At 43.1% G+C, this 13,939-nt stretch overlaps 1 protein-coding gene across 1 annotated transcript in view; it reads left to right on the top strand.

Annotated features, from left to right (window-relative positions):
* Positions 1–4,312: 4,312 nt before the first annotated feature.
* The window catches only part of USP12 (ubiquitin specific peptidase 12), a 417,457-nt gene continuing 407,830 nt past the window's right edge, over positions 4,313–13,939 (top strand). The window contains exon 1 of the mRNA XM_085621622.1: positions 4,313–4,492. Coding sequence (XP_085477748.1) covers positions 4,445–4,492 — 48 coding nt within the window. The 5' untranslated portion in view covers positions 4,313–4,444. The remainder of the gene's footprint in view (positions 4,493–13,939) is intronic.

Genomic DNA, 13,939 nt, shown 5'->3' with positions numbered 1-13,939 from the left:
ATCATTACCAAACATCAACTTTCCTTCTATTTGTTCGATGAACTAATTAGTTGAATAGTTGATGGTAATGATAATACTATCTAACTGACTATTCAGTCAGCTAAATAACCACAGACTCTCTGTAAGATTAATAAAGCTTTATCTCAAAATTAAATGCTCAATGCATATGGTCACCAATGCAAACAATGGAATTCACAAAAAGGGAGGGAAAACATCAGCAATTTCAAAATAGAGATAACAACTCATCATTCAATTATGACGTGCATGAAGGAGTGGATAGATTAAGAGATATCAGTTTCAGCAAAATTAAATGTGAAACGAAAATACATTTAACGGCGTTACATTTATACATTTAACGGCGTTATGGCGCAGGCAGTGGTATAAGGTGTCCGCTGACACTTTTAAATCTACTTTCGTACCTCCCGATTTTCTCCCCTCTGACTCCACCAGTTCGGCTCTGTCTAAATACAATGATGCCTTGATCACGGCGGTCAATCTAATTGCCCCTTTAAGACGCTGTAATCGGCGCTCCGACCGCAGGCAGGAACCATGGTACTCGGACCTACTGCGTGCGGAGAAAAAGGCCTGCAGGAAGTTGGAGAAAGCCTGGAGAATCTCACGCAGTATGACCGATAAAGATCGCTATGGCTCAGCCATGAGACTCTATCATAAAAACATCAGAGCTGCCCGTAAATCCCACATTGTCTTCCAACTGTCTGAGGCTGGCAACGACCCTAAAATACTGTACCAGGTTCTTTGCACATTTACCAAGCCCGTCGCCTGTGACAGTCCTGAAATGCTGACCCAAAAACTGTGTGAGGATACCGCTGGGTTTTTTGCCAATAAAATCGACTCCATTTATCGTAACATCTCCCAAATAAGCCCACCTATTGAGGAGACGGTCCCCTCTCTTAGCTCCCAGCCCCGAACAGTTGGTGCTGTTTCCGCTACGCTGTCCTCTATTCCCGAGATTAGCTCGGACCAAGTCAACTCCCTGTGCGGGACTATTAAATCAGGCAGCCCAGTGGACCCAGTTCCTGCCCGTGTCATGCACCTCATTGGGAGTGTCCTCTGTCCTTCCATTCAGACGGTGATCAATCGCTCCCTCTCTGAGGGACTGGTCCCCAGGGAATGGAAGGAGGCCATGGTCAAGCCTATTAGGAAGAACACCTCCATCCCCTGGTCTGATATGACTAATCTGAGGCCTATCTCCCTCTTGCCGTTCATCAGCAAATTGATGGAGAAGCATGTGAACCACCATCTTTCCAGCTTTATTGAGCAGGCCGGCTGTCTGGACCACTCTCAGTCGGGGTTCAGGCCCAGGTATAGCACCGAGACGGCTCTCCTCTCCGTCACGGATGCTATACGCTTGTCCCTGGACAGAGGGATGTCAGTGGTGTTGGTGCTGCTGGACTTGTCCGCAGCTTTCGACACCATATCCCACGCAATTCTCCTTACCAGATTAAAGGAGATTGGTATTGATGGAGCTGCCTTGGCGTGGTTCACCAGCTTTCTCTCTGAGCGTACCCAGAAGGTGAATATGGGTTCTTTCAGCTCCCCCTCGGCCAGCATCACCAGAGGAGTCCCGCAGGGCTCCTGTCTTAGCCCTACGTTGTTTAACGTATATGTCTCCTCTCTGGCTAACATTGTGAGGTCTTTCGGGTTTATGCCCATCTCCTACGCTGACGATACGCAGCTGCTGTTCACTTTTAAAGACTTCACCCCGGAGATAAGACAAGCTTTCTCCAACGGCATGACTGCGATCGCCAGCTGGATGGCCCAGAACTTTCTCCAGTGTAATGTGGGAAAGTCTGAGGTCATGCTATTCGGAGGGGCAAAAACCCTGTGGACCCCTGACTGGTGGCCCTCCAGTCTGGGTCAGGCCCCATCCCCTAAACAGGTGGTAAAAAATCTGGGGGTCCGTCTAGACCATGATCTCACCCTTGCTCATCATGCCAGCACCACGGCGGGTTCCTGCTTTCACATTATTAGCCTCCTTCGGAAGGTGTTCCCCCTTCTACCTGACCATACAAGAAAGACCTTGGTCCAGGCCCTCGTTTTGAGCCGCCTGGACTACTGCAATGGCCTATTTTTAGCAGCCAACGAAGGAGTGCTTAATAAACTTCAGGTGGTTCAAAACACTGCGGCCCGCCTGGTGACCAATGCCCCCCCTAGAACCCCATCCTTGCCCCTCCTCAAGGCCCTCCATTGGCTTCCCATCCGGAAACGGGTGGAATTCAAGATTTGCTGTGTGGTGCACAAGAGTCTTCACAACCTCGGTCCACGTTACCTGGCCGAGAAATTTGTATACCACCGCCCTTCCCGCATTCTTAGGTCTAGCAATCAGTTATTACTTCAGGTTCCTAGACACAACAAGACCAGACAAGGAGGTCGCTCCCTCTCCATCATGGGCCCACGTCTGTGGAACAGTCTTCCTTTTTCCCTCAGAGACTGCCCTAGCCATCTAGCCTTCAGGAAACACCTTAAGACCACCCTGTTCTAGTGGGAGCGCTGCTCTACCTGTTCCTTCTCAGCACCGCGCGGAGATACACCTTCGGGTGTGATGCCGGCGCGTTACAAGCCCATAAATAAATAAATAAATAAATAAATAAATAGATGAAGAGATATGAGTTTCAGAGACATAATACTTTTGCAATTAATTTGCAGGAATGAGTCAGAATAATACAACCCCAAAGAATTATTGGAAACCCACCCCCCTGGCCAAGGTGATGGTGGGGATTCCCTGAAATAGAATCAGGGAACAAAGACTTCAGGACCCAGGAGCAGGAGCAGGACAGGGACAGGAACAGCGAGGCCTCTCTGCAAACCAATGGACAGCGACGCACTCACCCTTCTGCTCTTCCTCCCCGCAAGTTTAAACCACGCCCCTAAAGGCACCCTAAAACCTAAACCCTATACCCTAAAAACCTACATGTCAGTCCCACATCAGTTGAAACACTTCACGTAACTCGACAGTTGATTGGTGGACTTAGGAGGTGGTCTGTCACATCACTGTGACTTCATTCAAAGTTTGGGCATATTCATTGTTCTACATCCATTCCCATAGCTTAATTCTTGACTCGTTCTCACGATTTTAACACATGATACATTTAAACAATTGTATTCATGATTTTCAGCAATGTCCGCAGAAGGAGTCCTTAGTCCCACGGTCGATCACATCCTTTGGCAGGCACTCAATATTCTCCTTCAGCATATCGGCCTTGAACCTCTGTTCTTCTTTGCAGTACTCAGCACGTCTGGCTGCTTCTGTCATGACATTTTAGTTTTTCATCCCAGCCCCTCCTTTATGTGGCTAACTTAAGCATAATGGCGTCTCATCCAGCTCACTATAACAAATGGAACATGAACGTGCATTAATTATATGGTAATGCACTTTTCACTGTTTACCACCCACCCTTGCACTATTCCCTGTTAGCGTTTTTCCTAGCATAGCTTTAAGCTAAAGCGCCATTATTTATTATTTCAAAGCAAGTTGCAACATGCAAACTACGAAATGCACATGCGGCCTAGTCATGCATTATTTCTTGGTTCTTTTAAAGCACTATGTAAATACATTTCGTTCTTCCATGCGTTATCACACATTAGTGCAGACATGTGCAAAGAGCATTTTCCCTTGTGTTCATGTAGGGTGCAAGTTAGTTTTCTATTACGGCTTACTGTTAGTACGTATTATGGGGGTATTCATCCGAGCAGGTTTCTTTTTGCGAAATCCTGCTCCATCACACATTAGGAGAGTACCTTCAAATACATAACTTTGTGTTGTACAGTATAAGAACCTCTTATTTCGAATTAATAAACTATGTTGCTCCATTTAAAATACCCTAACCAACATACATGGTGCATTATATTTGACTTTCTTCTTTGCTCCATTGTTGCAGGGCGGGTGGGCAAGAATGTAACATCAATATGCAGCAATCATAAGGCAGCAATATAATTTGATGTACTATGGCGAAACGGTTCCTCGTATTAAGAACGGCACTTTCTTGTATTTTTAAAAGACTTTATCATATTTCTATATCAGGTTTGTTGCAGGAGTAAGATGACAAATTTTCCAAGGCTCCGTTCTTAGAGCCAAGCCAGACAGAGACCCCTGTCTCGGATCTCCGTGTTAAGAAGCCCTCCCGTCTATCTTTGTTCAAGGCGGGCAGCTTTCGTTAATTGAGCTGCTGTGATGTGAATCGAGTTTCTCGTGAGCTGTGCGGTGGAATTTAGGACCCTACGGGTGCTTATTCTACCCGCAGCGCCGCTCCCATCGCGTGCTCCCTTCTTCCGCGGCGCGCGCGCCCCCGTCGCACACGCCTTCAACCTTGGTTGGAGTCAGAAGGCGAGCGCGCGCCCCCTGCCCGTACGAGACCCGCGCGCGCTCCCGCCCCCTCCTGCCTTCCGTCTGTGATTGGGTGGGTTGGAAGATGGCGTTGGGCGGATGGAAATCCTAATGACAGTCTCCAAAATCGCTTCTCTCTGTACCATGGTGAGTGGGGTGCCAGGGAGAGGGCTTGCAGGGAGAGAGAGAGAGAGAGCTGCTACACTGTAATGCCAGGCTGAACTGGGTCCGGGGTCACCGGCAGGGCAGGAACGGTCTCTGTGTGGAGAGTTCCCGGATGCAGCGAGGCCTATTGAAAGCAGTAAAGCTGCCACCCGTAGACGGGGAGTGCAGCGGTGTCCCCCGAGGAGGGGGCGAAACAGCAGTTGCAAACGAACCAGGTTTTCTGATCTGAGGGGGGCGTGTATGGCAACGCGACTCTGTGCCCTGCAGCACCCGCTGCCATGCTCGGACGAGGGTCAAATGGGGCACAGTAGTCGCATTCTGGAGCAAGGGGCTCACTGGGCTAGCTCTGCAGCTATTGGTAGTATTATCGGAATTTATATTGCAGTAAAGAGCTTTGTCAACAATGTCAGTTTCATTACCTGAATAGTACAGCCCCAGACTTTGTCGCAGTCAGGTGCTAGGCTATATCACTGCTATTTCTAGACAGGTGGTCGTGAAGCACCTGGTTGCTGCCGCATAGAAATGGTTTTGTGCGTCCCTTGTATTAACCAAAGCTTTTATTAACCAACGCGTGTGGCGTTGAAGGTCCCGAGTTTTGCCATTAACAGGTGAGAGAGCAGTTCTATGTTGTCACATGCCAATAATACTGCAGGTCTACGACCAGATGGGTCTGTAGTTCAGACAGGTGGTAGTGGTGGTCCACAATGATGCTAAAGCCTGATCGTGTAGTGCCGGCCTATAGTTTTGCCATAGACCAGTGGTCGTACAAGCCCATGATGTCACATACGTTAGAGCAGACTTATGGTAGTGTTGCTAACAGGTGGTGGCGCAGGTGCATGTTGTTGTCAGCAAAGACTTACTGCAGTCCCTTTTGTAGTGCTGCAGGCGTTTGATATTCGAGACCCTTTCTCTTGCCTGTGGGCTAATGCCTAGCTAGCTAAGCCTAGTAATTCCTGCTCTTTGTTACACTTCCGCACATTGCCAGGTATATCTTAGTGTATATATACATATATTTTTTTTTCAGCGGGTGCAGACCTTTTTTGTTTTTCTGGTAAAAGCTGCAGCAGTGTGATATAATTGGTTTCCCGGAAAGCATGGCCAGGCAGATTCATTCGGCCTTTCACTTGTAACAAGAGTAGTTCTGCGTTTCTCTCCATTCAGCGAAACGATTTCAGGCCACATCTAGTACATTCTCTGGCAGCATATTTCTTTTTTTGTTTTGTTTTTCCTTGTTTACATCAGAATACGTATTCATTTGAAAGGTTCAAACGCTTCCGTTTGTTCATTTCTCAAAATTGTGCTTTCTTGTACTTTCCAGGAATAGTTTTTTTAAAAACTCTGTACCATTAACATTCTTTGTTTTATGATTAGATTTAACATATATACAGAAAAGTGTTTACATATCTAAACATTTTGATATAGAGACATGGTAACTGCAGCTACTAATTATCTACATTTATGAGCAGTTAAAACTTGGAGCTAACCACGAAAAAGTTCAGACTAAATTCGGAGGAAATAATGGTATTTAAGGTTGGGGAAGGGGGCTGCGTTTCAACTAAGATCCAAGGACGGATTATTTTGATAAAATATTCGTGGGCTCACTTTACATTAGACGGGCTGTATCCCGGTGTTTTTTCCTGGCTGTTACGTGTATTGAGATGGAACTTAATTTTATGCATAAAAAACAAATCTCTTTGCTTTAAGTTTGTATTTTAAAGATAATTGTAAGTCCTTGCAGTGAATGTTTTTAACTTCTCTTCCTACTAGCTAAACAGCTGGACCTTTGCATCGATTGTGTTCTCTGCCACCTCTTTAAAAAAAAAAAAAAAAAAAGTAGTGTATTTAGTATGTTTCAGCTCCATTGTCTGAGAAAGTTAAATATGTAGAGATATGTTTCATTAATTTCCTTAGTATTGGGGTTTGCTTTACTTGGCATTCGTCAACCTTATAGCTAGTGGAGGTTAAACATTAAGTAACTGTCAAATCAGTTTCTTGGTTGTGTAAATTTGGATATATTACGCTGAACTTCTTTTTCGTTCAAGTGCCAGGGTCGCCAATAAGGCCTGTTGTATAGCTTGTACAGCTCTAAAGTTGAGACAACCTAACTACTTGGCTGCACACTTTATCATTTGAGGAGGTGCTCATGATACCTGTTTCATAGATGTATTATGATCAGACATTGCTAAATTGAGAACTGAAAAAACGTATTCTTATGTTGAAGGACCGACTTCTTTCCATTTTTGCTTCATGTAACTCTACATATTTTACCATTTCATTGCAAGTGCCGGATTTCTTTCTATTGTACATGTTCCAACAGGTCTACATTTTATTTGGGCTAAATTTAGGTCTTTATTGTTGTTTCTTGCACTGTAAAAAGGAAGACTTTATCAGAGAAAGCTAATTGTATAATATGCACCTCAGTCTCTAAGGCTTTAAAGGTTCCAGTCCACCTAAAACTTTTAACTTTATCCTAAAACAGCCAACGTGAAGAATTTTATTTTTTTATTATTTCAGAAATGTCACAACGTTTTCTGTGTTTACCTGTTTACAGATTTTAAGTAAACAACCAAGAAGCCATAGCTCTTCAGTTTAGCTTTTAAAACATGCTTGTCTTATCCGCTTACCGAAATGTATGGAACTGATGAATGCCTAGTAAATCTGCTCATTGCTCTAGTCAGTGCTCTCTTAAGATGTATATTGTTGGGGGCACTGTATATATGTAATCCTTCTCTCACTCTGTTTTTGTACTTTTAAAAGTTTGTGTGAGAAGTATATTGAGAATATGAACTGAACCACGTGCATGTAATATTTTATATTGTCAAAATGTACTGCATTATAATTTTTTAAATATGTGAATATCTTTGATTATTCTATGCAGTAGTTTTATTTATTTAGCACAAACCTATCCATAGAGTAACACAACACTGAAGAGAGCACATTACCACTAAGATATTATTTATGATCTTTTAGGCAGAACATTCAGTGAGCAGTTGATACCTATTGTGTTGGGGGTTAATTTTCCGTCGTGACATGTCTCCAGGTCCTTTCTGAATTTGAGGAATGTAAGAGACGTTCTGATGTTAATGGGGATGTTTTTAAGAATCCTTTTTTACATTGATGAAGGACTATGTTTTATCTTTTTATTTTGACAATTCAATGTTTCTTGGTGTGGCTCTGTCTCTTGAACTGTAATATTTTTGATCCGGTGAGTGCAGGTTCCGCATCTGATGACCTTGAAGAGGCTGCCGGTGTAGTTCCTTCTCTGTTTGCAAAATTTCTTTATTATTTTTACCTACATACAAAAGAGGAAAGATAATAAATGTGAAGCGTGTGGGGAACGAGAATATGGGGAGGATCAGTAGAAGGAATTCTGAAAGTTGCTTCACTGTTGTGATGTGAACAAACACGTCCAGGCCTTTGATGAGATGTATGGCATCATAAAGGATGCTGTTAAAAGGTTGTGGTGGGGAAATAGGATGTTTGGGAGGCCGTTAAATCCAACGAGGCGAAATAGTGCTAATGCTTAAATTACAGTATTGTTTTTCTTTTTTAATGATATGTCATTAAAGGAAACGGCCGCCAGTTTGAATTTGTAGTTTGGTTCTGTTGGCAGATAGGTGGATTTCCATCTATCTTGTCCTGTATCAATGAAAGGATTCTTTCTGTGACTGGATTTTGCATTCAGGTGATATAATATATTTTTCTTACAATTTCTTTATTGACATTTCCAGTTTACACCCCAGCCACACTTCTACAATATTCATCTGAAACGTTACATACAATTATGAGTGAAAAACAGTACTGCATCATGTCTTTTCTCATTTCCATTATTTCTTAAATGCATCTCAGTCTGAAGGATAGTGGGCGTAAGTGTGGGTAGCTATTTATTAGCTTTGTAATCCATTTTTACACTTTTAGGAAGGCTGTGCTGTATAATTTAAATGATTTTCCGGGTTGGTTATTTTCCTAGATACCCCTTACACTATATTATTTTTTTTACTCTGTTTGTACATTCTTCATATTGTATAAAACAATCCATTTCAGATATCATCCCCTAAAAGCATAAATAAACAATATTATATCTATAGCACACTTACCGCGAGTTATTAGTACCTAACCATTACCAATGGAAACCCTGCTGCGAAGTAAGTTCTGACAGAATTGAATCATTCTGGGACAGCTGGGGTGTGGAATTTAATAAAATATCTTCTTGTCCATTGGGCAAGTTGCTTTCGTAAATCTACTTGTCCTGTAACACAATCCACTTGTCCCTTTTGTTCCATGTAATGCTGCAACAAATTATGGCAGCAATCTCATTATATAAGCGCTCTGAAAAAGCCTCTATGATTATGCCAGGGCTCGTTCCATAGTAGGGTTTGAATACTAGCAGTTCCCTTATGTTGCCATGTTTCCGCAGATCTACAAACTGGGGCTGAAAGTAATGAAAAGCAACAGTTTGAGGTTTGTAATGCCTTTTTGAGTCTGTGCAAAACTACTAACTTGCATGTTTTAAGGGTCTTCTCTAATCTTTCCCATGCTGGGAAAGGTTGGAAATTTACTCCTTAAAATGGCAGACATAAATCTTCTTCCAAGGTTAGGGAAAAAAGTGGTTGGAAGGAAAATGAATTTGTAAACACTCTGATTTTTCAGCAAATGGACACCTGCATATTTGCTCGTGCTAAAATGCAGTTCACAGATATTTTCTGTGAGTACTGTTTCTTGGCCTACTTCTGTAAAGTCTTGTGAATTCAAGAAAGCTGTATATCTACACTTAATGCAAGGACATGGGTGCACTTTTGAGACTTTATTTAATAATTGGGCCCCTAATTAGGTCGGGCGTTAACAATGACCTTTTGTGTTTATTAAAATTCTGTCTCTCTCTTGCTCTTGCTCTATCGGCTAGCCTCACTGTGAGTGACAGCATTCTGTTCTTTCACATGGAGCATATCGACACACAGTAGTTTATTCAGTGCCAGAAACTCCTGTGACAATGTGTGCTTTTTGAGACCAAAACAATTTTTGCTTTTGCCAATGTTTGTTATAATGGTGAGGGCCAGGCAGCTTCCACACTAAGGTTTTACAAAAACCATGCCAAAACAAGTCACGTATTGACAAAACCAAAAGGCTAACCAACAATTTCAGACCTACTGGTGTTACCAATGCTTGTTTATTTTTGTTTCCCATCATTTTATTAAAACTGGTTACACTGATTTTCTATTATGAATATTATTGGGAAATACTAGCATACATCAACACATTTTCTTATAAGATGCTGCAAAGAAATGGTACCTAAAATTTTAAAGTAGTTTCGCGAAATGTTTCATTTTTTTGTGAACATTTTATTTTGAAAGCAAAGAATCATCAATCTTGCTTACAAGCTTATGTAAATATTTGCATCTAATCCGAGAGCATTCTGGGAGCATTATACATAGCCTCATATTGCTAAACATTGAAAATGTGTGTACACATTTTTATACTAGAACCGCTTTCAGTCAGTCTGAGCTTACAACATGTACTTTTGAGTGCTCACACTAATAATAACGACTTTGCAATAATGAACCATAAATACAAGTTTGAACAGCATTAACCCCTTTGCTGCGGCAGGAATTCCGCCGCGGCGCTGGGGGGGGTTTGGGGGCAGCGCGGTGGCGCTGTGCTCGTGACGGAACCGCTCCGTCACGAGCCACGGTTGAGCTGTGCTCATGACGGAGTGGTTCCGTCACGTCTTCGCCCACTGCGCTAATCGCCCGCACAGGCGGGGAATTAGCGCCGCGTGGCCGGAGCGGCGGCCAGCGGCCACAGCATGACGGAACCACTCCGTCATGAGCACAGCGCAACCGTGGCTCATGACGGGAGTGGTTCCGTCATGAGCGGGGAAGGGGTTAACACATGGACACAAATATTACCTTAACTACAGGCAATGCCTTTCCCTGATCCATAATGTGGTACTGTAAACTGACAGCCAAAGGGTTTGTGCTGTAGGGGTTTGGGCCTACTTGTCCCAACGACAAACTACATATGAAAATTTACTTCCCTTGACCCCAAACAATATGTCCTGGGTGTCGGACTATAGGAATTCCACATCCTTGCTGGGACAGTATTTTCGATTAAGGTTCATCCTTCATGAAAGTTCTGATCTTACTTGTTGTGGACCCCAATTGGTTTGTTATTGTCTGCCAGAGACTGTTCCCTTTGTTTTTATAGGTCTGTTTAGGCTGGGCTGTACTGTCTGTCTTTACATACAATAATATCTTTGTAATCTCGTTACATTTGTGTGCTATTGTTTTTTTTTTTTTTTTGTTTCTGAACCCTCTGCTTTCTTCCATGGTATTGCTGAATATTTCACCTTCTGTTTATTTTGTCACCCATGACAGTTATGTGGTGTACTTCCATGTCAGTACAATCTTTGCTAGGAGGAAGCCAGATCAACAAATGTATGTTAAGTGCCTTAGCTTTGGGCTTAAGAAATAGACACAACAAACAAAAAAAACCTGGTGTGAATATCACTTCATTTTTGTAAGCATCGATCTATTTTCTCTATGACATGTTTTTAACTGTTAGTAAATCATTCCATTTCTAAAGTTCATGCCCATGTCATTGTCAGATTTTGATTTCAGTTCTTTTTTTAGTGACAGCTTTGTAGTGATTTTTTTATTTTTATTTTTGAATACTTTATTAGCTTACAAGCATTGCATGGCAATATTGTTACTTTAGGACATGTAAGCAATGAAATATAATCATTCACAATATCTCAAGTTTGACATAATGCTACCATATTGTATCCGCAGTCTTTCTTATAAGGGAAGCAAGTAAAAGAAACATAATTACCAAACCTAAAACAGGTGTAACTGTGGAGTCTACTGCTTGTATGGGTGAGTCGTGTGAGCAGGCAGTGGACACTCGGTTAAAAGTATGGGGTGTAGAGAGGGCATCTCATGAGTGTAGAGGTCTGTCATTCATGGGTACGAAGGCACCATGGCGACAAAGCCAAATCTTATATGCAGTTCCTATATGAACACACTGGACGTCACTCTTACGGCGGTCCTTCAGTCATATGTGGACTGGAGGTCGCTCCATGGGGGAGCAAGGAGTATTTCACGGTGGGCTCGTATATTTTTTTCGCCTCAACCTTGATAAGATAGGAGTAGCATTCCCTGCCAGTGTTTGACCCACCCCGCGTTCGGACCAGTTAGAGTGCATTCACTAACGCGCGTGTCCACGTCAGCAGTGTGACCACCCAGCTCTGAATATCAAGGGGGAGCAGGCGCCTTCCACAAAATTGCTATCATGTTATGTTATGATAAAAACAAGTGTTTACTAGTTTACACTGGGGCACTCGGCTGTCCGGGTCAGGGACATATGTTGTATGTGGTGAGGAGAGGGGTAGGCATGATGCAGGTGGTTGAACTGTTTAAGTCAATCTTCGGTTGCGAGATTCGTCCTTCACCTGCTGGAGTGCCTTGGCCCAAGCCCCATCTGAAAGTGGCTGCAACAATGCATCATCCCATTTGGCACGCGGCTCCACAGCGTACCCTGACAGTGTGGAGCTGAGGGATGTGTACAGCATGGTATTTGCATGCTGTCTTGAGACCAGATTATATGTAGTGTTGGGGAGAGAGATAGTTCCATGTCCCCTGTGTTCCATGTGGTACGCAGCGCATGATGTATGGTGTGAAATTCAAAAAGGAACAAAATGGGGAGTAGAGAGGTACCACTCAACATGAGTAGTGGAGGTGGATACATCCTCCCGAACTTAAGTTTATAAACATAGGGATCCACCCACAGGTATGTATGTACGTCAAATCCTCCCAGATTGAGTATGTATCCCCACAGTGGTGGAAAATACACACAGGTTGTTTAAATACCCCTCACACACCAAAAGGGCCCTTGGTGTCATGCTTCATCATAGGGGTCTTCCCGCCCCTCTACGGGATGGGGTGTGCTGCGACCTACGTTTACGTGGGAGCACTGTTGTGAGACAACTTGTTGTGTAGGGATGTGAGAGGAAGGGTCAGGAGTGGATGGGAAAGTGACGTAAAAAATACCTGGCTTGTTGGTAAAAAAAAAAACTTTAATATACCTTAGAGCTGGTATCATTAAAATGTGGGGAAGGAGGTGTATATGCCTGAATGAACTATGCCTCCTATATCGGCCGACATTTGTTTCGAAGCTCCCCAAGCTGCTTCTTCAGGACCATAAGGATCCCTTCCTGTACTCACAGTATACAGTAGTGATGTGTTATCTATTCATCATAATAGTGATAAGTGTAAGGAACATACTGCAGGAGAAATTACTGCATGTAGTCATGAAGCCTCAATGGGTCTTTGTAGTCGTTAACCTGCAAAAAAAGGGGGAGGGGAAAAAGGACGTACTTTACAAGCCAAATATTTAGTCTACTGTGAGCATTGGTGACCTGTAAAAAATCTGTGACATAATGTTCCATAAAATTAGTTTTAGTGAGGTGAAGTGTCCTGGCGTGAAAATAAATAAAGGACGATGACAAGAGACATGCACACACACAGAACATAAAGCACACACTCTATTTACAAAGGACTATTGTTGATGAGCCCATAGAATTCATGAAAAGGGCATAGCCTATGTTGTAGCGCTATATTGGTGTCAAGGCAGCGGAAAACAACCTACTTGAGATTTGTAAGGATTATGCACCATGAACCTTGAACGGGTGGAGGGAGTGCCTGATAGGCTATCTAGCAGAGAGAATGTTTTTTTTTTACCAGAGAGGAATATCCAATAGTCCAAGGCGATATCCTCGCTAAAACAAAGTTCCTACTGGCTAGTCCGTACTTCTGACTCCCGGGACAATGCCCTGCCTCGTGCAACATCCCCGACGGCTCCGCTGGATAACTGAGTCGTACTCAGGGCGGGGTTTAAATACGGTAGTTAATTGAAGTTTCCGCCTCAATTACGGTAGCGTGGAAGCACCTGTGTGTGGCCGCATGTGTAGGAGGGTTGTGCTGACTCTGCCTACGGTCAACCGGAAGCGGAAATCTAAAATACAATCGTATTTTACGGGAGAATTGTGCCTAAGAGGATACAAAATATTAAAAAAATTAATTGAAACATTGGCCCTGTTGTTAGACCTGCAAAATGGTCAATAAGCGAGGATCCGAGTGTGAAATGCGCTTTAGTTTACACACGGCGTGACCCGGAAGTGAGGGAAAGGGGGTGAAAAAAAGGAAAGAAAGACTAGACATCCTACTAGAATGTCAAGTAGAGCACGAGACAGACTGTTTATGTACATCATGATGTGGTAAATAAAACAGATGTCGCGTGTAGAAATGAATGAGCGCATAAATAATTTAAAGCAATCAGCAAAGATGGTATATTGGCTTTTTAGATGCGGGCACGTTATTAAGGCTACACTCACCCATTGATAAAACCAATAATAGGATTGGTTATATACTGGCT

This window comes from Triturus cristatus, chromosome 8 (genome assembly GCF_964204655.1).
Source record: "Triturus cristatus chromosome 8, aTriCri1.1, whole genome shotgun sequence".
NCBI lineage: Eukaryota > Metazoa > Chordata > Amphibia > Caudata > Salamandridae > Triturus > Triturus cristatus.
This window is presented reverse-complemented; position numbering and strand designations above follow the sequence as displayed.